General features: G+C 41.2%; 2 protein-coding genes across 4 annotated transcripts in view; one reads left to right on the top strand and one right to left on the bottom strand.

Moving 5' to 3' along the window:
- The window catches only part of MED13L (mediator complex subunit 13L), a 202,644-nt gene that overhangs the window by 67,781 nt on the left and 110,115 nt on the right, over positions 1–24,748 (top strand). The gene's annotated exons all lie outside the window — the stretch shown is intronic.
- Positions 20,628–22,109, bottom strand: LOC149450966 (actin, alpha cardiac muscle 1). Its single transcript, XM_089691234.1, has one exon. The coding sequence runs from the start codon at positions 22,029–22,031 to the stop codon at positions 20,898–20,900; it is 1,134 nt and encodes a 377-aa protein (XP_089547360.1). The 5' UTR covers positions 22,032–22,109; the 3' UTR covers positions 20,628–20,897.

Below are 24,748 nucleotides of genomic sequence, written 5' to 3'. Positions count from 1 at the left end.
AATGTAACCTATAAACTGTACAACTCAGTTGAACAACAAACTGAAATCGTTTAGGTGGAGGGAAGTAAAAATAAAAAACTAAAATAATATGGTTGCATAAGTGTGCACACCCTAAAACTAATACTTTATTGAAGCACCTTTTGATTTTATTCCAGCACTCAGTCTTTTTGGGTATGAGTCTATCAGCATGGCACATCTCGACTTGCCAATATTTGCCCACTCTTCCTTGCAAACACTCCAAATCTGTCAAATTGCGAGGGCATCTCCTGTGCACAGCCCTCTTCAGATCACCGCACAGATTTTCGATCGGATTCAGGTCTGGGCTCTGGCTGGGCCATTTCAAAACTTGAATCTTCTTCTGGAGAAGGCATTCCTTTGTTGATTTGGATGTATGCTTTGGGTTGTTGTCATACTGAAAGATGAAGTTCCTCTTCATGTTCAGCTTTCTAGCAGAAGCCTGAAGGTTTTGTGTCAATATTGACTGGTATTTGGAACTGTTCATAATTCCCTTTACCTTGACTAAGGCCCCAGTTCCAGCTGAAGAAAAGCAGCCCCAAAGCATGATGCTGCCACCACCATGCTTCACTCTGGGTATGGTATTCTTTTGGGGATATGCAGTGTTTTTTTTACTTCAAACATATCTTTTGGAATTATGGCCAAAAAGTTCAACCTTGGTTTCATCAGATCATAACACATTTTCCCATGTGATTTTGGGAGACTTCAGATGTGTTTTTGCTAAATTTATCCAGGCTTGGATGTTTTTCTTTGTAAGAAAAGGCTTCCAACTTGCCACTCTACCGCATAGCCCAGACATATGAAGAATACGGGAGATTGTTGTCACATGTACCACACAGCCAGTACTTTCCAGATATTCCTGCAGCTCCTTTAATGTTGTTGTAGGTCTCTTGGCAGCCTCCCAGGCCAGTTTTCTCAACGGTGTTTATTCAATTTTGGAGGGAAGTCCAGTTCTTGGTAATGTCACTGTTACACCATATTTTCTCCACTTGATGATGATTGTCTTCACTGTGTTGCATGGTATATCTAATGCCTTGGAAATTCTTTTGTACCCTTCCACTTACTGATACCTTTTAACAATGAGATCCCTCTGATGCTTTGGAAGCTCTCTGCGGACCATGGCTTTTACTGTAGGATGCGACTAAGCAAATGTCAGGAAAGACCTAGAACAGCTGAACTTCATTTTGGGTTAATCAGAGGCACTTTAAATGATGGCAGGTGTGTACTGACTCCTATATAACAGGATTTTGAATGTGATTGCTTAATTCTGAACACCGCTACATCCCCAGTTGTAAGAGGGTGTGCACACTTATGCCACCACATGATTTTAGTTTTTTATGTTTGCGCTTATATTTATGTTTATGATTTATCATTGTCTAATTTTTTTTACATCACAGAACCCAGACATTTTAACAGGGGTGTGTAGACCTTTTATATCCACTGTATATTATTAGAGGATGGGCAAATGTGTCATTTTGACAATGGTGCAGGGTGTTGAGGTGTGAAGAATGAGAACTAAAGATGCTGGAAACAAATATCAGTTTGGAAGGTATTAGGGGAGTTGAACACATTCTGGAGGTGGGGGCATTATCTAAAGTTTCATGGAATTGTGGAGAGTGTGGTATAGGAGAGGGAAGATGTTTGTATATATCAAGGGAGAGGAGATACCTGAGACATACTGGTGATGACAAGAAAAGGAGAGGAGGTGGAAATTGGAAGAGAACATTAAATAGTAACTCCACTTTTGCTGAGAACAAAAAAAATCCCCTCTGGGTGATCTATGTACTTTGCAAGGATTTTAAAAAATGTTGCAGATTCCTACTTTTTGTTATTCTAAAGCAGGGGTCTCTAAACTTTCTAAACAAAGGGCTGGTTTGCTGTCCTTCAGATTTTAGAGGGGCCGGACTGTGGCCAGTGGGAGTAAAAAATGTCTCAACATCAGTGGGCGTGAAGAATGCTTTATTTGCAATATTGGAGAAATTATGTCTCATCATTGGTGTCAGCGGGAGGAATAGTGTCTCATCAATGATGTCCGTGAGAAGAATAGTACCTCATTGGTGGTGTCAGTGGGAGGAACAGTGGTCCATCACTGGTGTCAGTGGTGGAAGTTAATGTCAGTGGGAGGAATAGTGCCCCAAGGGCCAGATAAAGGCAAACAAAGGGCCACATCTTGCCCCTGGGCCGCAGTTTGGAGACAATTGTTCTAAAGAAATAGCTGTTTGTGTCCATGTGCAGAGTGAATCTGTATGGCAGTGACTTTATAATTATTAGTCTGCTTCTGCACCTGTGGGGCTTTAATGAGGAAAGTGTCAAGGTCTGCATCCCTTTAGACGTGATTTCCCTTTGGGAGTTTCTAAAAAAATAACTTTTTTTTTGTAGAGGATGCTCAAAATCTTACTTGTATCTTAGTGCGGACTTATTTGCTGTTTTGTTCCAACAGAAGTGGAGCTACTCTTTAGGAAAATGATTTCAGATAGTTCTATTAGCAGAGACACCATGGAGTGAACACAGTATGAAATGGGGGTAGTCTGAGAAATGGACAGTTAGAGAAGAGTGCCTTGTCAACTGATTGTTGGAGAAGCTGGGAAAGGTGCGTAGTAGAATTGGTTATGGGTGCAATGTGTTATCTGGAAAAGGAGCAGGGTGGTTTTATTGATATGAGGAGCTTTGAGACCAGTAACACTGGGCTGTGGAGCGCAGCACTAGATGGACAGTCAAAGAGGCATGCAGCCTAGTATGCAAGTGTTGGGATGTAACTGTATAGCAAAAAGTGTAGTGGTGAGCAGTTGGTGGGGAGAGGAGAAAGAAGGGTTGAATCCTGCTTGTGATGAGTGTCCTTATTTGCAGAGATGCTCTTTATTGCCTTCCAGTACTTCAGGTATAGGCCTGAAAATAGCACGATGCCTGAAATTTTAAAGTAACCTGTTTGTGGTTGGCTTAAGACTGAATTAATAAAAGCTGAACTCCAACCAAAATACAACTATTAGCACATTGCAGTATTCCTCAAAGTCTATTGTAACTGTACAGGAGACAGGACTTGTATTCTTAAGCCATGGATTATATGTAGGCTGCCAACAGGTGATTAAACACTTGCTAGAGCTGCTCCTACAGCATACTCTTATAAACCCTGCCCACTTCATAAGACTTCAGTTTGTGCTAGTGTCCTTGGGTGTGGACCTGTTTTCATCTGGAGATGTTTTTTTTCTTTTTAAACCATTCATTTTTTTCTTTGAAGCTTCTATCAAGACCTGACTGCTTATTCCCCTGGGCCCCACAATGTGGGGCCAGCTTGTAATGTTTTCTTTGGGCACTGGATCCTCCAGTAGGCACTCATTTTGGCATAAAGTGCAACATGTATAGTTAGCCACAAGATGCTTTAGAGGTCTATTTCTATGGTTCTCAGACCCTTCGGGTTATGCTCACCATGATAGGTGAAGCCTGGACTTAGAATAGGCCCAGTTCATGGATTAGGCAAGACAGGGTTTCCTTATATGTTAACACCAGTTCCTAGTTCTTAACATCACAGTGTGTTACACGCTGTGCGGTTTTTACATGCAGAAGATTTGAGAGTTCTTCAATTAATTGTGGTACCCCGGGCCATTTTGTCTCCTATCTAGTCTTTGGAAGATGAGTTAACTGTACCACATCTCCTGGATGCGGCGTTTGTACCCACCTTTTCTGCCGACAACACAAATGGCACATTGCTGCATTCCTTTTGCCATCTTCTGCAGGGACACAGCCACAGAAACACAGTCAGCGTCTGGGTTATAGCGGCTCCTTTCTCTGGATATGTAATAACCCATCCATTCCGCACTGTTCCCTTGTCCCGGAGTAATGTCCTATTATAACGCTGCTCCCTTTTTCTGTCTCTAGCTCGTGTCAGGCACACACCGCTTACCCTGTCTGACAATAGCATATTTATTTGCCACTGTCTGGATTCTTTGTATAAGCATTTCTGGCCTCTGGAAACCAAAGATTCTAAAGTGTTGAAAGATTTGCAAAGGCTCAATTTCCTTTACTTTAGGATATTATGGAGATAAGTATTGAGGACCCTGATTTTGAACCAGGGACCACAGTCCCATCCCTGCTAAAAGAGACTTTTCCAATACACTCACATATTGATTGTGGATTTTGTGTAGACTCGATCAACCCTGAGAGGTACACATGCTTTTTGCTGAGGTTTGTCCTGTGGAAAAGGATTTTTAAAAGAAATGGGCTATTCAAGTAGAGGATCCTGCCATTTCAGTTCTTAATAAATATTTCATAATTTCTATTATTAATTCCTCTTTTAAGGATTCCTTTGACAGGTGTTTTGAAACACTCTTAAAGGATAAGTTCACCTTTCATAACATGTTACTTATTACACCCATATTCAGGGAGTAACATGTTATGAAATGACTGTCCCCACTTATTTGCTCTTGCAGATCAAGTTCTGCAGCCAGCAATTTCTGCTATGTCTACTTGCCATACTGTGGCTGACTGGTCAAGACAGATGAACAGAGACCAGGAACCTGTCTGAGGATTCCGCTTTCTTGAAAGATTGGAGCCAATGCCCTCAGTCTTATTGTTTTGTGTTGTTGATCTATAGAGTGGAATTTGCCTAGTATAGAGTAGAATTTCATTTATCTCTGTGCATATGCACAGGATTTTGTGGTTAATAGCTAGGTTTTATGAACCTGCTTGTAAAAAGCAGCTTCTTTGCATACCTTTTGACAGTAAACATCTATTTGGGGACTCCCATAATAAATTAAGGAAGTAATTGGGGGAAACTTATACCCCACGCCTACAGCTAGTACTTCTGCTCAGTTTTCAGTCTTCCCAACTGTTGACCTTCCAAACCAAGGTTTGACACCCCCTGTTGTTGCAAACCCTTGACTCCCAAGAGCTTACAAGCCTGCTCAGAAGTCCTCACAATGAAGGGGCACACATCTCTTTGGAGTGGGGCAATATCTGTTGGCATTTACACCAGTCTGTGTTCAAGACATCCCACATCTCTAAGTCCAATCATTCATTTCAGGGGTACATAATGGAGCTTCTATCACTTCCCCCTGCTTGCATTTTGCCTTCCAGTCTGCCAGCATCGGTCCAAATAAAGGCAGTTTAATAACTGCCTTGCACCAACTTCAGGCACAAGAAGTGGTTGTACCAGTTCCCTCTGAAGAATGTTTTTCAAGATTTCTTCTCAAATCTGTTCACAATCGGAAAACCAAACGAGGGCATCCACCTCATACTGGACTTAAAATCTCTAAACAGATTTCTTTGTGTACCACAATTCCAGATTAAATGAACAATATTTGTCATTGCTCCTCTCAGACAAAGGAAATATTTGGCATTGGTAGACATATAAGATGCCTATTACACATTCCCATCTTCCCTTCATATCAATGCTTTCTCTGTTTTTGGTGTGAGACACAAAGTGTTTACAGAAGTGCTTGCCCCAGTTCTGGCTCTTCCATGAACCCAGGGCGTTCATGTCACTGGTTACCTTGGCGACCTGGTGCTAAAAGACTTCTCTGCCACAACCTTGTTTGCCAGCGTTCAAAGGGTGATTCAGTGCAAACCTTTGGCTGGATAATCAACTTTCCAAAGTCTGCTCTGCAGCCCTTACATCATCTAGAGTACCTGGGTATAATATTGGACACAACCCAAGTGAGTGTCTTCCTTCTTCAGGAGGAAGTTACTTCCCTAGGTCCACATGTGGCTCCTCAGGTCAGAATCGCACCCCTCAGTTCACCTCTGCATGAGGTTCTGAGCTTGATGGTAGCCTTCTTCAAAGCAGCTTCCTGAGAGCGAGCTTGCACAAGTAACGTCATAGTATGTGGTTTTCTATGGGGGCATTTACCAGTAGCTCCAGCAGGTGACCCGAGAAGAGGAGGATTGAGGCTGCTCTGTGCAAAATCATTGCACTGAGAAAGTAAGTATAACATGTTTATTAAAAAATAAATAAAAACTGAGCCTTTAATATCGCTTTAACCACTTGCCCTCCTGAGGCTTTACCCCCCTTCCTGACCAGGCCAATTTTTGCAGTTCAGCACTGCGCTATTTCAACTGGTAATTGTGTGGTCGTGCAATGCTGTACTCAAACGAAATGTATGTCTTTTTTTTCACACAAATAGAGCTTTCTTTTTGTGGTATTTGATCATCTCTACGGTTTTAATTTTTTGCACTATAAACATAAAAAGACCGAAAATTTTGGGGAAAAAAACAATATTTTTCACTTTTGGTTATAAAATATATCCAATAAACTCAGTCATAAATTTAGGCCAAAATGTATTCTGCTACATGTCTTTGTTAAAAAAAAAAAAAAATCTCAATACGTGTATATTATTATTATTATACAGTATTTATATAGCGCCAAAGGGTATGCTCAGCGCTGTACAGTAGCAAGGGGGACAGAACATGAGACAAGATAGTAACAATACAATACACGAGGGGTTCGTGTGAAAGTTAGAGCGTCTACAAACTATGGTATATATATATATATTGTTTCGACTGCCTATCACATTTCTTGAGGCGCTAAAATGCCAGGACAGTACAAACCCCCCCAGTACTAATGGCACTGGCTGGGTGATGGGGTGATCAAAGGGTTAAAAGGGGCAATCAAAGGTTTAAATGTCCTAATCTAACGCATGCATGTAAAATGTAGTGGTGCTTTTACTCTGTGCCGTGTTCTCTCTTCTCTCCCTGGACCGACGGGTGGGGGGCGCAGGTGAGGTCACACCCCAAAATTGGAAGCTACGCATGATTATATCGCCTTCCCAAGAGCTGCTGCTTGCCCGCAAAATGCCAGCAAGTGGTTGGCAAGTATTAAACTCTTTAAAAAAATTCTGAATATGGTATTTTTTCCCCCCCCCCATTTTTATTAGTTTTTTTTAGTTAAGTTTTGACAGCTCAGGATAGTGATTTGTGATTGGCTGGAGCTGATCACATGGTACAGGGTACTGTGATTGGTCCCCATGTATCATGTGACAGCTGTGGGCCAATCACAGCTCACTGGGAAGAGAAGCAGATCTGTTATGAATGACATTGATTCATAACAGCTTTGCTTACATAGTGATCATGTGATTGCATACGTACGGGTACATCGCTTTGCCTGTAGCTGCTGCCCGGTGGAAAAGTGGGTACCTGGTTTTGACAGGTACTCGCTCCCACTTCCAGTCAGATTGCCACAGTGGGTCCACCAGAAGTTCTCAAGCCAGCACCATTTTATTCTTTGGGGTTTTTCTTTTAGAAAATGTATAATCTTTTGGGAGGGGGTTAACTAATATTCATGCCTAAAATGTGCATTGTAATGTGTGCGCAAAAAAAAAAAAGCAGAAACTTTAACACTTCCCTGTATCCTGAGCCTACCTATAGGTTAGCGAGTCTCTCCATCACATTGACAAATGTTTAGTACGCAGACAACGTTCATCCGTGGGTGCATGTAACTGCCACTAGGTGCACTAGAGACTAATAGGGAGGTTGGGAGGTCGAAAGGGGACAGGCACAACTATGACAGGAAAATGGAGAATTGCATATAACTCCACCTCCTGTATCTCTGGATCTAATGATCATACTGACATAGGATCTTCTTTACTTAAGGTTACTGCTAAATATTTTGTGTGATTATAATTACCTAAGTGTCTGACAGATAGTTAGGTGGTCACATAGAAAGCATGCAAGCTCTTTTGGGCTGTAGAGAGGGACTGAATCAACAGGAATGTAGAGTGTGCTAGAAATGTCCTATATTTTGGTGGTTGCATTGGTAATGCCATGAATGATGACTGAGCTTTTACAGTCACAATACACAAATTGTTTGATAGAGGCACAGACGTTTCCTGAGAAGAATTCTACAAATTAAACTTCTTTATTGTTACAACTATGTTTTAAATTATACTAGCAAATGTTTAGTCCTTGAAGAGGCCTTTTGAGCAATATTCCAACAGGGTAGTGAGCAGTAAAATATTTTGTGTTACACGGGTTGACTTGCAACAGAGTGATGATGCAAATACTAGTAGCGAATATGTACGCACGCACATGTGCTTCTGTCAGTGCTGCAGCCCATCATATATAATTGAACTGCCGGCATCAAGCCATTCCAGCCATGTGAATTATTTATGAGGCACCTGTTCTTAGCGGTGGTACTCGTGACATTCCTACTTCTCCAGTCTGCCTTTAATAATACATAGACTCCCCCTTAGCCTGATAGTATTTATAAAATATTCAGATTTGTGGTGTCTGTGTAGGAGATTTAGTTGTTGGACAGGAAGGAAGATTTTGTGTGATTCATATTCTGTGCGGATAGAAACACCTTTGTTCTTAATTCATTGTAATTTCATTGAAAGACTGTGATGGTTGTGCTTTCATCTTGATTGCATTTTTTCTTCAGCATTTGAATTTTCACAGCACTAGATGTCTAATGTGCAAAAAAAAAAAAAAATGCTTGTTTCTGGATAAAGCAAAACCTGGATATCAACATTGGTAGGCAAAGCACATGATTATGTAAAATTCCTGGAAAATAAGATTTATCTTTAAATAACCAATAGGAACATACTTGCATCAATTGCTGCTGCAAGCTGTTTTGATAGGGAAGATCTTAAGACAAATTGCTGTATTACCATATCTGATTGTTTAACTTTGAAAGGTCTTATAATGAAGAGCTTAAGGGTACTGATGTTTGAACATCAGTATTGCTGGCCAGAATTTCCTGCGCTTATTTTACGTGCAATTGTGCTCATATTTGCACATAGGAAACATACAGGAGTAAAATAAATTCTAGCTCTCAGAATAGAATTTGTACGCTTGTAAAATATTGACCAGCAACTCGAATTTCTATATTTTTTATTTTGTTTTCTTCTCCTCTCTACACAGTATATTCAAAGACTACAGGCACATTGAAAACAATGGGCTGCATTTAGATCAGTAAAAGGAAAAATCCGCCTGTATGTCGAAAAATGCTGCGTTTTTATGCAGCCACGTGCAGGAGGCCTAAAAACATGCAGATCACTGAGCAAGCAAAGTTTGTTTATGATACGTCAGGGGTGTCCAAACTTTTTTCAAAGAGGGCCAGATTGGATGAAGTGAACATGGAGGGCCGAACATTTTTCCGAACATTCTTTGAACCATTACAATTAAATGCAAATAAATTATTTTATGCCAAGTTAATTGCAAACGACATACTTTTCATTTCATAACATTAAGATCAACTGACAGCTGAGTTTTCACAATGTATTGAAAATAAATTGAAAAAAAACTTACCTGCACTAATGTGAAGGGTGAAAAAGGTAGCTGGAGCTGAAGTCTCTGCTCGGCAGCCGGGAGGGGAAGAGAAACACACTTCACGCTGGAAGCCCGGCCCTGACGTCACCGCCCTCTGTCGCTCCCAGCGCGGCGCAGTCACGCATGTGCACTGCTCTCAAGCAGAAGACTGTCTGCCACAGAAGGGAGGGCCGTGCGACAGCCGCATTTACACAGACCAGGAAGAACGCGCCGCAGTCAGGCATGCGCACTGCCCTCTGCTCTCAAGCAGAAGACTGTCTGCCATAGAAGGGAGGGCCGTGGGAGGGCCACATTACACAGAGCAGGGAGGGCTGTTGGAGGGCCGTATTAAACCGACCCCCGGGCCGGACTTTAGACATGCCTGTGATACGTGTATGTCTGGACAACACCAAATGTAAAAGTTCAGTAAATCTCTGCAGTACATGCACATTTACATGCAAAAATACCTGCTATATGCTATCTCCAAAAAATCTAGTGCCACCTGACCTCCTTAGTGAGCTGACAGAATGAACTCTGCTGCATAGACTATAGAACGCCTCCCTCTACTTATCTCACGAATGCCTCATTGTTTTCACTTTCAGTACAGTAATATTTCTAACATTACTGTAATAGGCTTTTATAATAGTTATTTGCTGCCAGTGGAATAATGGATGTGTAAAGGCTAACGAAACCAAAGAATAAAAACTAAACCTAATTCAGCCAATGTATTTAAGGACTGGTAATCTGTAGTATATATTAAACTATTACAAAACATTTTTTGTGGGGAGAGATTAGAACACCTGACAGGTTTTTATTGCTGTGTGTGGCCCCAGTAGGGAGTTTCACCCTCTCTATTTTTCCTGTTTACTGTGATCTTTGAAAGTAAAAGAAAATCCAAAATTGTGGGCTGTTGCCTCAACTGGAACAGAGGGGGTATCTTCTAAAGGGGACATCAGTTCTGGTTCCTCTCATTTCTGTTTTGGCTATAAGACAGAAAGTGAAGGGAAATCTCCCTAAAGATGGCAAAAAAACCCCACTGACAGTAGTTTTAACTCTGCCTTGTGCTACCCATAATGAAAATAGTTTTGCCTTTAGTTCTAATTTAAATTTTGACTTTTTGAGTTTAGTTTCACCATAAACTTTTTCTTATTTACCTTGGGACCTATTTACCTGGGAACCCTTTCACAGGATGGTATAGCAGGAGAGGTGGAGAAATGGCAAGCAGCTTGTGAGGTAGGGGAGGGAGAGCAGAAAATGTAGACAATGAGGGTTTAGGGTAAAGGAGGGGGAGGTCTTTTGCAGTCCAGTCGGAAGTGCAGAATTTAGGAGCTGACTGGTTTTCTAGCAGGATCCACAGGCATTTTCTATACTTGCAGTGTTTTTAAAGAGACATGACATAGGAAGATTATACCAAATGTTTTTTTTTTTTCTCAAATCCAAAAATACTGTGTTTGTGTGGACATTCTTCCATAGAACGGTATATATACATACCATAACAGGAACACTGATGGCAATAAAAAGCTGACCATTTTCCTACCATTTCCTAACACTAATAATAAAAAAAAAAATTATATTTGAGTTCGAAAAATGTATACCGACCTATTTTGTCTCCCATTTTAATATGATTATGTAATGCAGGGCTCAATAAATCCCAGGTGCCAGGTTGCCATGGCGACTAGAAAGTGCATGCTGGTGCCTGGGCTTTTGTTAGTCCATTCGCTATTGGCAATGACATTGCTATGAGGGTGCGGACCACACCCAGGTGACACCTTCCATAGAGGTGATACCCCAGGGCGGCCCATGAGAGTCTCTGGTTCCTTTATCATAGTTCCCATTGGCCGATTTTCAGACACATGTCCTGGCAACGTGGCTTTGTCAGTACTCTGTTTATATTCCTCCCATTTTCCAACTCTGTGGCTAGTTTCTGCACGCTGCTGAGTCTACCCCCTCACACCAATTTTTTCATAGATTCACTGGTATATTGGCCACAGTAGATCCCACCCCTACCTCGTCCTCATAGCTGGGCACACACTATGCCTGGGCCATGTGCGCTGCTGGGCTACGATGCCCTTGAATAAGAATCCCTCACTCCTGCAGGAGAGTCTCCTCTATCCCCCAACTTCTGTTCTGCACCGTCTTCTACCTGCATGACATCGGATCACAGATGAGTGAGTCTAGGAAACCACACCACAGTGCTGAAAGGGTTCACTTACACTTCATCTGCACTGGGGGAAAAGGGGGAGGTTTACTAAGGAGGGGTGTGTATTGGGGGAGGGGGCGGGGTTCTACCACTGATGGCCTTCACGGGGGGGGGGGGGGGGAGGGGGGGAAATCTACTGCTGATGGGTCTGTACTGGAGGAAAAGGGGGGGGGGTTCTACTACTGAGGGGTCTGTACTGGAGAGAAAGGGAGGCTTTCACTACTAAGTGGTCTGTACTGGGGGGATAGGGAGGCTTCTATTAATGAGGGGTCTGTACTGGAGGGAAAGGAGGGGTTCTACTATTGAGGGGTCTGTATTTTGATGAAAGGGGGGGGGGTTCTTCTACTGAGGAGTCTGTACTGGGGGAAGGGGGGGGGACTATTACTGAGAGGTATGTACTGGGGGAAAGGGAGGTTCTACTATTGATGGGTCTGTATGGGAGGAAAGGGGGGGGGGGTTCTACTACTGAGCGGTCTGTACTGGGGGTAAGGGGGGGTCTACTACTGAGGGGTCTGTACTGGGGGTAAGGGGGGGTCTACTACTGAGGGGTCTGTACTGGGGGAAGGGGGGGTATTACTAATGAGGTGGTCTGTACTGGGGGAAAGGTAAGGTTCTACTACTGAGGGGTGTGTACTAGGGGGAAAGGGGGGAGGTTCTACTGAGGGTCTGTACTGGGGGGAAAGAGGGGGTTCTACTACTAAGGGGTCTGTACTCACGCTTAAAAACCGTACGGAGATTGCAAGGGCTAAATACAATCCATTATTAAAAGTACTTTGGGAAATATTTTTCTGTAGATGCATAAAGTATATTTTAGCAAAACTAAATTCCATAAATACTTACCTCTGCTCTAACAATTCAGTCTGTGCAAGATCCCTTGCTGACATCTTCTCCTTGGCTTCTTTGGCCTTGGATGGCTTCTTGGGCCCTTTGGCTGGCGTGGGGAATGTAACTCCCGCACAGCGGCAGTAGTTTATTCATCCTGGCATTAAAACCAGGATGAATGTACTCTGATGTGGGCATTTACATCTCATTGTACATTCTAAATAGCACTGTGTACTGCCAGTTTAAACATGTCATGTTTCTTATGCAATAAAGAACATTTTTTTAACACTTTTAGTCCCCCTTTAAATTAAAAATGAAATAAAAAATCCAGGCTCCTGCCTTTTTTTTCTAAAAACAGAATTTCTTCCTCAGGAATCTTAACTGACTGTAGCTTGGAAGTAACATTGCTATGAATACTTATGTCCCAAAGGTACTTGAGGGAAGGTCAAATGTATATATCACAGCTCAGCGTAATGTGCTTGAGAATCAGAGGCAATTTAGAGGACAAACAATGTGGGAAAATTATATGAAGCATCCTTTTTATTGAGATGGCACTTAGCATTTCACCATCTTGATTTAAATTATCAAATAGCTAGTTAGCTATACTATGCTCTTTGTGTTATTGCAGTATTTGTGTAGCTTTACCATACACTGAGCATTTTCACATATTAAAAGAAAAAAAAAAAATTAAACGGTCGCAGCTGAGGTCCATAAGTTGCTGCCAGGTTGTCAACTGTTTGACAACACATTTGGTCTCCCACCTTCTGGAAGTGCATACTGTTGTCAAAAAACACTGGTTCATAGGTCTGTGAAATGCGCTTGTGGAATGGCGACAAAGTACAATATTTAAAAATAGGCGAGGATTTAAAAGCCTTTTACAGGATACCAGTATAGAAGTACACAGAAGGTCTGGTGCTATAATTATTGCTCTCACTATAACATTCGCGGCAATACCAAATGTGTGGTGCGATCACCGTTTACATATGTGTGCGCAACCTACAGTGCCTTGTTAAAGTATTCACATTTTCCACAATTTTTCATGTTACAACCAAAAACATAAATGTATTTTATTGGGATTTTATGTGATGGACCAACACAAGTGGCATATAATTGTGAAGTGAAAGGACAATGATAAATGGTTTTCAAACTTTTTTACAAATATATGAAAAGTGTGGCATGCATTTGTATTAAGCCCCCTTTACTCTGATACCCGTAACTAAGTTCTAGTGGAACTAATTGCCTTCAGAAGTCACCAAATTAGTAAATAGAGTCCGCCTGTGTGTAATGTAATCTCAGTATAAATACAGCTGTTCTGTGAAGCCCTCAGAGGTTTGTTAGAAAACATTCGTAATCAAACCGCATCCATGATTGCCAAGGAACACACCAGACAGGTCAGGGATAAGGTTGTGTAGAAGTTTAAAGCAGGGTTAGGTTATAAAAAAAAAAAAAAAAAAATATCCCAAGCTTTGAACATCTCACGGAGAATTGTTCAATCCAACATCCGAAAATGGAAAGGGTATGGTACAACGGCAAGACCGGGCAAGGCGAGCATTAATCAGAGAAACAGCCAAGAGGTCCATGGTAACTCTGGAGGAGCTGCAGAGATCCACAGCTCAGGTGGGAGAATCTGTCCACAGGACAACTATTAGTTGTGCATTCCACAAATCTGGCCTTTATGGAAGAGTGGCAAGAAGAAAGCCATTGTTGAAGGAAAGCCATAAGTAATCCCAATTGCAGTTTGCACAAAGCCATGTAGGGGATGCCGCAAACATGTGGAAGAAGGTGCTCTGGTCAGATGAGACCAAAATGTAACTTTTTGACCTAAAAGCAAATCAGCGGAAAACTAACACTGTACACCACCCTGAACACACCATCCCCTCCGTGAAACAAGGTGATGGAAAAATCATGTTGTTTGATGCTTTTCTTCAGCAGGGACAGTGAAGCTGGTCAGAGTTGATGGAAAGATGGATGGAGCCAAATACAGGGCAATCTTAGAAGAAAACCTGTTAAGAGTCTGCAAAAGACTTGAGAATGGGGCAGAGGTTCACCTTCCAGCAGGATAACAACCCTAAACATACAGCGAGAGCTACAATGGAATGGTTTAGATCAGGGCTTGAAAAAGCCGCTTGGCCGCTCGCCAAATGCAAGGAGAAATTCTCTAGCGGTGAGCACAGATGATGGAGCGGCTGCGCTCCAAGCCTCATTGTGAAGCCAAGTTCCGGTTTCCGGCTTCTTTGGCACCGCCGCTGAGGGAACAGGTGCAGGAGAGGTCCGCTCTCCTCCGCTGAGAGGAGACACTCTCTCCACCGCCGCGGGGGACTCAAGGAGTAAGTACTGTATACATGTCATATCACTATAATGGAGTACAGGGGAGCTGGGATATACATTACTGTATACAGGTTTATATTTTGGACTCTTTATTCCAAATAAAAATTTAATTTCATAAGCTTTAAGGGGGTGTGGTTGGGGGTGGGGTGGGCCAGGGGTGGGGTTGGAGGCGGACCTGGGCAAGGTTGGGTGGGGCAACTGGTGGAGAGTAAGGTTTCTGCCTGGCTAGTAGGTCTAGACTCGAAATTTTAAGCCCTGGTTTAGATCAAATCATATTTATGTGATAGAATGGCCCAGTCAAAGTCCAGACCTAAATCCATTTGAGAATCTGTGGCAAGACTTCAAAACTGGTGTTCACAGATGCTCTCCATCCAATCTGACAGAGCTTGAGCTATTTTGCAAAGAAGAATGGGCAAAAATTTAAATCTCTAGATGTGCAAAGCTGGTAGAGACATCCCCAAAAAGACTTGCAGCGAAAGGAGGTTCTACAAAGTATTGACTCAGGGTGGCTGAATACAAATGCACAACACACTTTTCACATATTTATTTGGAAAAAAAATGCTGAAAACCATTTATCATTTTCCTTCCACTTCACAATTAAGTGCCACTTTGTGTTGGTCTATCACCTGAAATCCCAATAAAATACATTTACGATTTTGGTTGTAACATGACAAAATGTGGAAAATTTCAAGGGGTATGTATACTGGGGTGGAGGTTCACCTTCCAGCAGGACAATGACCCTAAACAAACAGCCAGAGCTACATGGAATGGTTTAGATCAGGGGTCTCCAAACAATGGTCCTCCAGGTGTTGAGGAACTGCAAGTCCCATGAGGCCTTGCAAGACTCTGACAGCCACAGGCAAGACTCCCAGAGGAAGAGGCATGATGGGACTTGTTGTACTTCAACAGCTGGAGGGTCATAGTTTGGAGACCCCTGGTTTAGATCAAAACATATTCATGTGTTAGAATGGCCCACTCAAAGTCCAGACCTAAATCCAATTGACAGCCTGTGGCAAGACTTGAAAATTGCTGTTCACAGATGCTCTCCTTTCAGTCTGACAGAGCTTGCACTATTTTAAATTTTTCACTCTCTAGATTTGAAAAGCTGGTAGAGACATACCCAAAAAGACTTGCAGCTGTAATTGCAACGAAAGGTCGTTCCACAAAGTGTTAACTGAAGCTGATTACAAATGCATGCCACACTTTTCAGATATTTATTTGTAAAAAAATTTGAAAACCATTTATAATTTTCCTTCCATTTCACAGTTTTGTGCCACTTTGTGTTGGTCTAGCACATAAAATCCCAATAAAATACATTTACGTTTTTGGTTGCAACATGACAAAATGTGGAAAATTTCAAGGGCTATGAATACTTTTTCAAGGCACTCTACGTACAGTGGGGATCGAAAGTTTGGGCACCCCAGCTAAAAATTTGTATTAATGTGCATAAAGAAGCCAAGGAAAGATGGAAAAATCTCCAAAAAGGCATCAAATTACAGATTAGACATTCTTATAATATGTCAACAAAAGTTAGATTTTATTTCCATCATTTATACTTTCAAAATAACAGAAAACAAAAAAATGGCGTCTGCAAAAGTTTGGGCACCCTGCAGAGTTAATATCTTGTACTGCCCCCTTTGGCAAGTATCACAGCTTGTAAACGCTTTTTGTAGCCAGCCACGAGTCTTTCAATTCTTGTTTGAGGTATCTTTGCCCATTCTTCCTTACAAAAGTCTTCCAGTTCTTTGAGATTTCTGGGCTGTCTGTCACGCACTGCTCATTTAAGGTCTATCCATAGATTTTCAATTATGTTGAGGTCAGGAGATTGTGAAGGTCATGGCAAAACCTTCAGTTTACGCCTCTTGATGTAATCCCCCGTGGATTTTCGAGGTGTGTTTAGGATCATTATCCATTTGTAGAAGCCATCCTCTCTTTAACTTCAGCTTTTTCACAGATGGCATCAAGTTACCATCCAAAATGTGCTGAAATTTTATTGAATCCATTTTTCCTTCTACTCGTGAGATGTTCCCTGTGCCACTGGCTGCAACACAACCCCAAAGCATGATTGATCCAACCCCATGCTTAACAGTTGGACAGGGGTTCTTTTCATTAAATTCTGTGCCCCTTCTTCTCCAAACGTACCTTTGCTCATTCCGGCCAAAAAGTTCAATTTTAACCTCATCGGTCCACAGAACTTGTTTCCAAAATGCATCAGACTTGTCTATGTGTTCATTTGCAAAGTTCAAACAATGATTTTTGTGGTGAGGACGTAGAAGGGGTTTTCTTCTGATGACTCTTCCATGAAGACCATATTTGTACAAGTATCTCTTTATAGTGGAATAGTGTACCACAACTCCAGTGTCTGCCAGATCTTTCTGGAGGGATCGTGCAGTCAAACGTGGGTTTTGAATTGTTTTTCTCACAATCCTGCGAGCTGTTCTGTCTGATATTTTTCTTGGTCTTCCATATCTTGCTTTAACTTCCACTGTTCCTGATGACTGCCATTTCTTAATTACATTCCGAACAGAGGATATTAACATCTGAAAACGCTTTGCTATATTCTTATAGCCTTCTCCAGCTTTGTGAGCGTCAACTATTTTCAGTTTCAGTTTTCTAGACAACTGCTTAGAAGAACCCATGGTGCTGATTGTTGGGGCAAGGTCAGATGAGTCTGGGCATTTAAAACCTTTGAGATTGACATCACCTGGTCTTCCCAGACGATGATTGAGAACAATCCATGACACTGGCAGGTCTCAGCTTGGCAAAGGGGGCAGTGCATGCTATAAACTCTGCAGGGTGCCCAAACTTTTGCAGACGCCATTTTTTTGTTTTCTGTTATTTTGAAAGTGTAAATGATGGAAATAAAATCTAACTTTTGTTGACATATTATAAGAATGTCTAATCTGTAATTTGATGCCTTTTGGAGATTTTTCCATCTTTCCTTGGCTTCTTTATGCACATTAATACAAATTTTTAGCTGGGGTGCCCAAACTTTCGATCCCCACTGTATGTGTTCGCTTTTGTGTGTTGGTTTTGCGAGATTTGCAAAATGAATGTGGATGTACTGGTCCTCAATCATTTCTATGGTAAGCCGGTGGAACCACCTGATTCAGTTTCAGGCTCCTCATTGGGACGGGAGAGCCCAGAGAGGCACCAGAGGGTGGCAAGAGGGGAGGGGAATGGGGAAGGGCGGTCTTTCTGATGCCTGTAAAAGCAATCCTGCAAATATTTAGCCACTCGGATTGATTTTAGAGTTTTCAGCATCGCCAGATGAAAACACTGGTACTGGGCTCATGGCGCTGGTATCCCCACTTCATTCAGAGGACGTTCAGGTACGTGCTGTATTGCATTTGAACTCAGGAGGTCTCTCCTTGCTCAGTCTGGGCACTATTCATGGGCATTTTGCATTTATTCAAAGAATTAAAAGCATTCTCTGATTGGATGAGGTGGGGTGGTGACCTCCACCTCATCTAATCAGAGAACACTTGGCATTCACCGAGAAAATGCAAATGCCTTTGTTCAGTAAGCAGCAGGGTAGCTGCTCGGCATGGGACCCAGAAGTCACCCAGCAGTGGTAGCGGTGCCTATTTACAGTGATTTCCAGCTTCCATAGGAATCCCCTCAGGTATTGCACATACATACTTACATTTGATGCCTTGACTATTGTAACTCCCTCCTGATTGGCCTACCTCATCGCAGGCTATCCCCTCTTCAGTCTATCATGAATGCTGCTGCCAGACTCATCCACCTTACTAACCGTTCCATATCTGCCCATCCCTCTCTGCCAATCCCTCCACTGGCTTCCCATTGCCCAACAAATAAAATTCAAAACATTTACAATAACATATAAAACCATTTATAACTCTGCCCAAAATTTAATCACCGATCTTGTCTCCAAATATCACCCAAACCGTCCTTTCCACTCCTCGCATGACTTCCTGCTCTCTATCTCCCTTGTCGTCTCCTCTCATGCTCATCTCCAGGACTTCTACAGAGCCTCCCCATCCTCTGGAACTCTCTACCCCAATCTATCAGACTGTCGCCTACTCTGCCAACTTTTACGCAATCTCTGAAAACCTCTCTTCAGGGTAGTCTATCCTGCCTTCAGCTAATAATGGAATCTTCTATTCCTCCTATCAGTTCATCCCCCATAGTTATTACCTTTTGTACCACCAGCCCCTCTCTCTTAGATTGTAAGCTCCAAGGAGCAGGGTCCTCCTAACCCTCTTGTATTGTTGCTGTATTGTCTCCCTTTTTATATTGTAAAGCGCTGAGCAAACTGTTGGCGCTATATAAATCCTGTATAATAATAATAATAATTGATCTAAGCTGTAAAATTTGCCGTAACTGAAGTTCAGCTTTCAGACAAATTTGTGATAATTTGAGGTCCAATTGGTACTGCCATTACAGACTGAAAAGCAGAGGATTTTCTAACTTTTCTGTTTTTTGTTTTTATCATGATTTGATGTAAAGAGCAAAGTACTGTAACCCATAGCAACCAGTCCACAGCCAATTAGTTTAATGCTGAAAAATGTATATGTGGGTGATGACATTTGTTGTTTGATGGCATGTAATTCAGCTCTGGCCTTTTCAATAAACCGTTTTAAATGAACCAGACTTGAGAATTACAATATAACACCAATGATCATTTGACAATTATAATATTTTTATCTGCTGTGCCATCAAGTACTGATTGATGCAGTGTTACTCACAGGGTGACTGGTGAAACTATATTCTTAGTGGTGTAAAAAAAAAAAAAAATATACATTCTTAACTCAAAAAAGTAACTTTCATTTTTCTCAGCCTCCTCCAAATTCTTTTTTTTTTAATTTAGTGTCACTTTAAACTTTTTGTTATAATTCTGTGTATTTATTGTAGTTATTTGGAGTTGCCTGTAAATTACTTGAGGAAATATATGTATGAAAAACTATTAATGAATGCACTGTGCTGCCAAGTAAGTCTTTTATAAAATGGCAGTGGTTGTGTTTTTTTTCTTCTTTTCTGACATTATTTATATACAGATAGAATAATAAAGCATTCTATCATGAATCACACCAACATGCTGTGTAGCTGAGAGCCCTTTTTCAGATCTCCGGAGGATATTAATGTGTGTTTCTGTTAGTTGGGAGCTCGGGAATCAGCATTGTCTGTCTCCTTGTGGGTTCTAACGTGCTAAAGTGAATGGCCAAGTGGACAGTTGAAGCAGCAGCTGTGACACATTTGAGGCTGCAGGAGCAAAAAGTATTTCCACAAGGGTGTAATCTTATAGTTGTCATTTAGAGAAGTGCTATAGCAAAGTAGAGACGTCACAAATGATATTTTTGCATTCATTTACAAAGAAAAGAAACATCGTACCTTAGACACGTGACTCAAAACTGCAGAACTAGGGAAACACTATCAGAGATTTAGAAAATTAAAGGTTCATTTGTTTTAATGTATATGATATTGCTTTAGTGATCCCTTCAAACGTACTTGGCAGAACACCAGATTTGTTTTTTTTTATTGTTTTTTTGTTTTTGTTTTACACAATATGAGCTTTAGGACACCTCTTTGCCAATACAATGCAAACCCTTCTTTTACCCTTTGAAATAATTAATGTGTTTTCTTTTTTCTAAATGTATCCCTTATTGATGCAATAGAACATTAGAAAACCTAGCTTCTGGTTTGAATGGTAGGTCCTTGTAACATAATACTGCAATTACAATTGATTCTTTTCCCTGTGACAAAACACCTCCATAAACAAGCTAGCAATGTTTTATAAATGTGTAGGATGGTAGAAAGGCTTGCTGCATTTTAGGGGGAAAATACTGTAACTGTAAATGCATACAGGGAGCAACAAAAAACATTTTATACCATATAATAAAAAGGATATCTTTAGAAGCAGCTTACATAAAATGTAAATACAATTAGACACTGCAAACCTATGACTGTAATGCACAATACAGAACCATCTGACTTTCATTTCTGAAGGCCGGCTACATGCCAATCTTGTAATAAAAAAAAAAAATCACAAAGAAAACAAAAATGAGTTGTTGAGATCTTTTAATTTGGCATCATAGCAGCAGTTTAACATAAATTTTTGGAATGAGTATTAAACCCAAATCATAGAAACATTTATATGCTAATTGTTTTATCACCTTTGTAATGAATAAGTATATATCTGAAAAAAGAATGATGAGTGAGGTAAAATGCACCTGACTTAAGTCTCCTTTAGAATTCAGTCCACAAGATGTGTAATGTCTCTGTTTTAAGGCATAGCCTTAGAAATAAAGAATACTTCACCGTATAAACACATTTAGAAACACTTGCGGTGTACAATAGAAGGTCCAGCCTCATCATACTCTTGCTTGCTGATCCACATCTGCTGAAAGGTGGACAGGGAAGCCAGGATGGAACCTCCAATCCAGACAGAGTATTTGCGCTCAGGTGGGGCAATAATTTTGATCTTCATTGTGCTTGGAGCAAGGGCAGTGATTTCCTTCTGCATGCGATCAGCAATACCTGGGTACATGGTGGTTCCACCTGAGAGGACATTGTTGGCGTAGAGATCTTTACGAATGTCAATGTCACACTTCATGATGCTGTTGTAGGTTGTCTCATGAATACCTGCAGATTCCATACCAATGAAGGATGGCTGGAACAGGGTCTCAGGGCAACGGAAACGTTCATTACCAATGGTAATGACTTGACCATCAGGCAGCTCATAGCTCTTTTCTAGTGAGGAGGATGATGCAGCTGTGGCCATTTCATTTTCAAAGTCCAGAGCTACGTAGCACAACTTCTCTTTGATGTCCCGGACAATTTCTCTTTCGGCTGTTGTCACAAAAGAATACCCACGCTCTGTGAGGATCTTCATAAGATAGTCTGTGAGATCACGACCAGCCAAATCTAGACGCATAATGGCATGGGGCAAGGCATAGCCTTCATAGATGGGGACATTGTGTGTGACACCATCTCCAGAGTCCAGCACAATACCAGTTGTACGACCAGAGGCATACAGAGACAGGACAGCCTGGATGGCGACATACATGGCAGGAACGTTGAAGGTCTCAAACATGATTTGTGTCATCTTTTCTCTGTTTGCTTTTGGGTTTAGTGGTGCTTCAGTAAGCAAAGTGGGGTGCTCTTCTGGAGCCACACGAAGCTCATTGTAAAATGTGTGATGCCAGATTTTCTCCATGTCATCCCAGTTAGTGATGATGCCGTGTTCAATGGGATACTTCAGGGTGAGAATGCCTCTCTTGCTCTGGGCCTCATCACCAACATAGGAGTCTTTCTGTCCCATGCCCACCATGACACCTTGATGGCGAGGGCGACCCACAATGGATGGGAATACAGCTCTTGGTGCATCATCTCCTGCAAATCCAGCCTTTACCAAGCCTGAGCCGTTGTCGCAGACCAAAGCAGTGGTCTCTTCGTCGTCACACATGGTTGGATGTAGCAGGGATCTTGTGTGTTAACTGGAAAGACAGGTGGTATATCCAGCAAATGCAACTCTTCACTGACTGAGCAAGCCCTTTTTATATTCCTTCGTAGCCCCTCTCCCTTTTTTCTCTTGTAGTTCCCTTCCCTAGTTTAGGAATACTTTGGGAGTCCCCCATCTGCCTTCCCAAATATGGCACTCTCAGGGACAGCCCATGCTACCCACCCTGAATTACTGTACATGTGGGAGTGTCTTGTCGTGGTGCCCTGTCTAACCATAAATGGATAGTTGTCAGCTGGTGTCTCTGGAATCCCACAGCCATCAGAACCTAGAAGGCTGTGAGTGACAGTGACATATTCCTGGAGGACAGCTGAAGAGGGATTATCTCTGTGTGCTATTTGAATCAAATGAATGGACTCCGTTATGAAAGTTTGTTTGAGTCTCCTTGTCCATTAATGGACATGTTTTAAGCCTTTTCAGATAAGGAGTTGGCAAAGAAATAGTTTCAAAATGTTGACAGTGTAATCTACAAAACAATTATATGTACCTTAGGAAACTAATGCATTATAATCTAATAATGTGTCATTAAACCAAATCTTTTTAATGTGATAATTCATTCTGAATAATTTGATTAGTTTTATATCTTGTAAAATATCTTTTGTTATTTGCATAAGTGGAAGAATTTTTGTAGATTTTAGTCAATTCGTTCACCCTTGTAGTTAGCAGGGAATTTTGTGGATTCTCTGAACAAATACATCCATTAACAGCAGCTGAACCCCAGGAATTTGTTCAGGTCTGATATCTGGCACAAGTTGTAACCCTTAGCTATCTGGTATCTACTGCTTTACCTTGCACAAGTAAAGAGAAGGATACATGTATAAGCAAAGATTGGGAAATTATATTTATACATAAGTGTGTGTCTCCTGTTTAAAGCTGAACCCCTTGATAAGCAAATATTGTGTTAGTACAAGAGCCATGTACATTCTTTAATCTTGGTGTGCTTTATAACGCCCGACGAATGCGACCAGTCCAACTGAACGAGGTTGTGCCACAGCCGTGTGCAACACTTCTTCTTCTTTTTTTTTTTTAAATTATGGTATAGCTAAAAGTCACAAACTGTGACAACAGTATAGAGGCAATACAGTGCTCAAGCACCAGCCTCCAGTACAGCAAAAGGATCTTGTAAAACAAATAATACATGTTTGTCAATATACAGTATAGACTTAAAATACATAGTCATGGACAAAATTTTTGGCACCCCTGCATTTCTGTCAGATAATGCACCACTTCGCTCAGAAAACAGTTACAAATGTTTAGGCATTCTTAAGTTTATTTCTTTTGTATTGGTATAACACAAAAAAATGGAGGAACAAAAAGCCAAATCTGACACATTACACAACCCAGCGCTCTCTGGTCAGAGCTACAGGGAGAACTAAGCGATCAGCGGTGTCTGATCGCTCAGTTCTCACCCTTGGAGCCGAGAGGGGACAGATGCAGCATTGAATCGGTAAGGACGATTTAAAAAGAAAAAAAATAAACTTCTATTAAATTATGCTATCACTTTTTTGGTACTCAATCTTTCAATTTGTTGCTGCTGCATAATAAAAAGCTATTGTGATAAGGAAGAGGGGAGAGTGCATGCTCAGGGATTTGAAGAGTGTGATAGTGAATTTGAGCAGTAATGCCAAGGACCATCTTGACAACCTCCTATTAACAAAGCATGATACTGGGAAACCATCGTTGACTCTTTTTTTTTTGGCCGTGATCCGTGAGGCAAGTAAAATGGCCTACACCAGGCTTTAGTTTTAAAAAATATTCCTAGATTTTTAATATTCTAAAACAACTATTTTATTGCTACTGTGCTTACATGGAGTAAATGGAATGTACACCATGGAAAGTCTTGGGTTGGCTTTAAGATTCTTGTAGCAGTGAATGCGTTAGTGATGGCTTCACGTCTGCATATCAGGGAAGTGACAGAAATAGGCTGGAATTTAAGTGGGGTAGGCGTGCTTCATGGGATCAAGCCAAAGAGGAATTCCCTAAAAAGACAATACATGACCCGTCTGTTGAGCAGCTGTTCTGATGCCTGTCAGTCCATTCCTGCCCACATTACTTTTTATCCGTATTCTGTATTTAACTTGCACCACATTGCCTTTTTTGCTGAAATGTATCCCTCTGTCTTCTGTATGGGTATTACAGCGTGTACATCTTACAACTTGCGTTTTAAACAGATCAGTTATTTATTCTTTTTACTGGTTCGTAGAACAGAAAACTATTCCACAGAGCTCTACACAGTAAGGTATACATGGACTGACAATCGGTCAGTTCATCAGGAACTGACCAAGTTGTGGTCCATGTGTACTGATGTATGTTCAACAGTCTGAAGCTGGCCATACACGTGTAGATTTTAAGACAAGAATATTTGTACAAAAAGTCGTACAAAAATTCCTTGAACATTTGATGAATGTTGTTCTAAAATTGTCTTTTGCTTTTACCATTTGAGTTTAAAATGAATGTAATTTCTGAATGATAACCACATACACTGGCCGAAAATGTTTTTGTTCGAAAAAAGTTTTTCTCCCTGCCCCTTCGAATTTTCCCATCACTGCTATAGAAAACAAACATCGATTTGACCCCACTAACGGTTAGAAAATCAAACAAATATTCTTTAAACAAAAATTCTCAAATGAAAATCTATACGTGTATGGCCAGCTTTAGTTAGA

Source organism: Staurois parvus, unplaced genomic scaffold (assembly GCF_062004578.1).
Source record: "Staurois parvus isolate SC_StPar_1 unplaced genomic scaffold, SC_StPar_1.0 ptg000556l, whole genome shotgun sequence".
Classification (NCBI taxonomy): domain Eukaryota; kingdom Metazoa; phylum Chordata; class Amphibia; order Anura; family Ranidae; genus Staurois; species Staurois parvus.
Note: the sequence above shows the minus strand (reverse complement) of the source record. Positions and strands in the feature narration are given on the sequence as shown.

Excerpts from the sequence above, each read along its gene's own strand:
- LOC149450966 (XM_089691234.1), bottom strand. The coding sequence starts at position 22,031 with ATGTGTGACGACGAAGAGACCACTGCTTTGGTCTGCGACAACGGCTCA.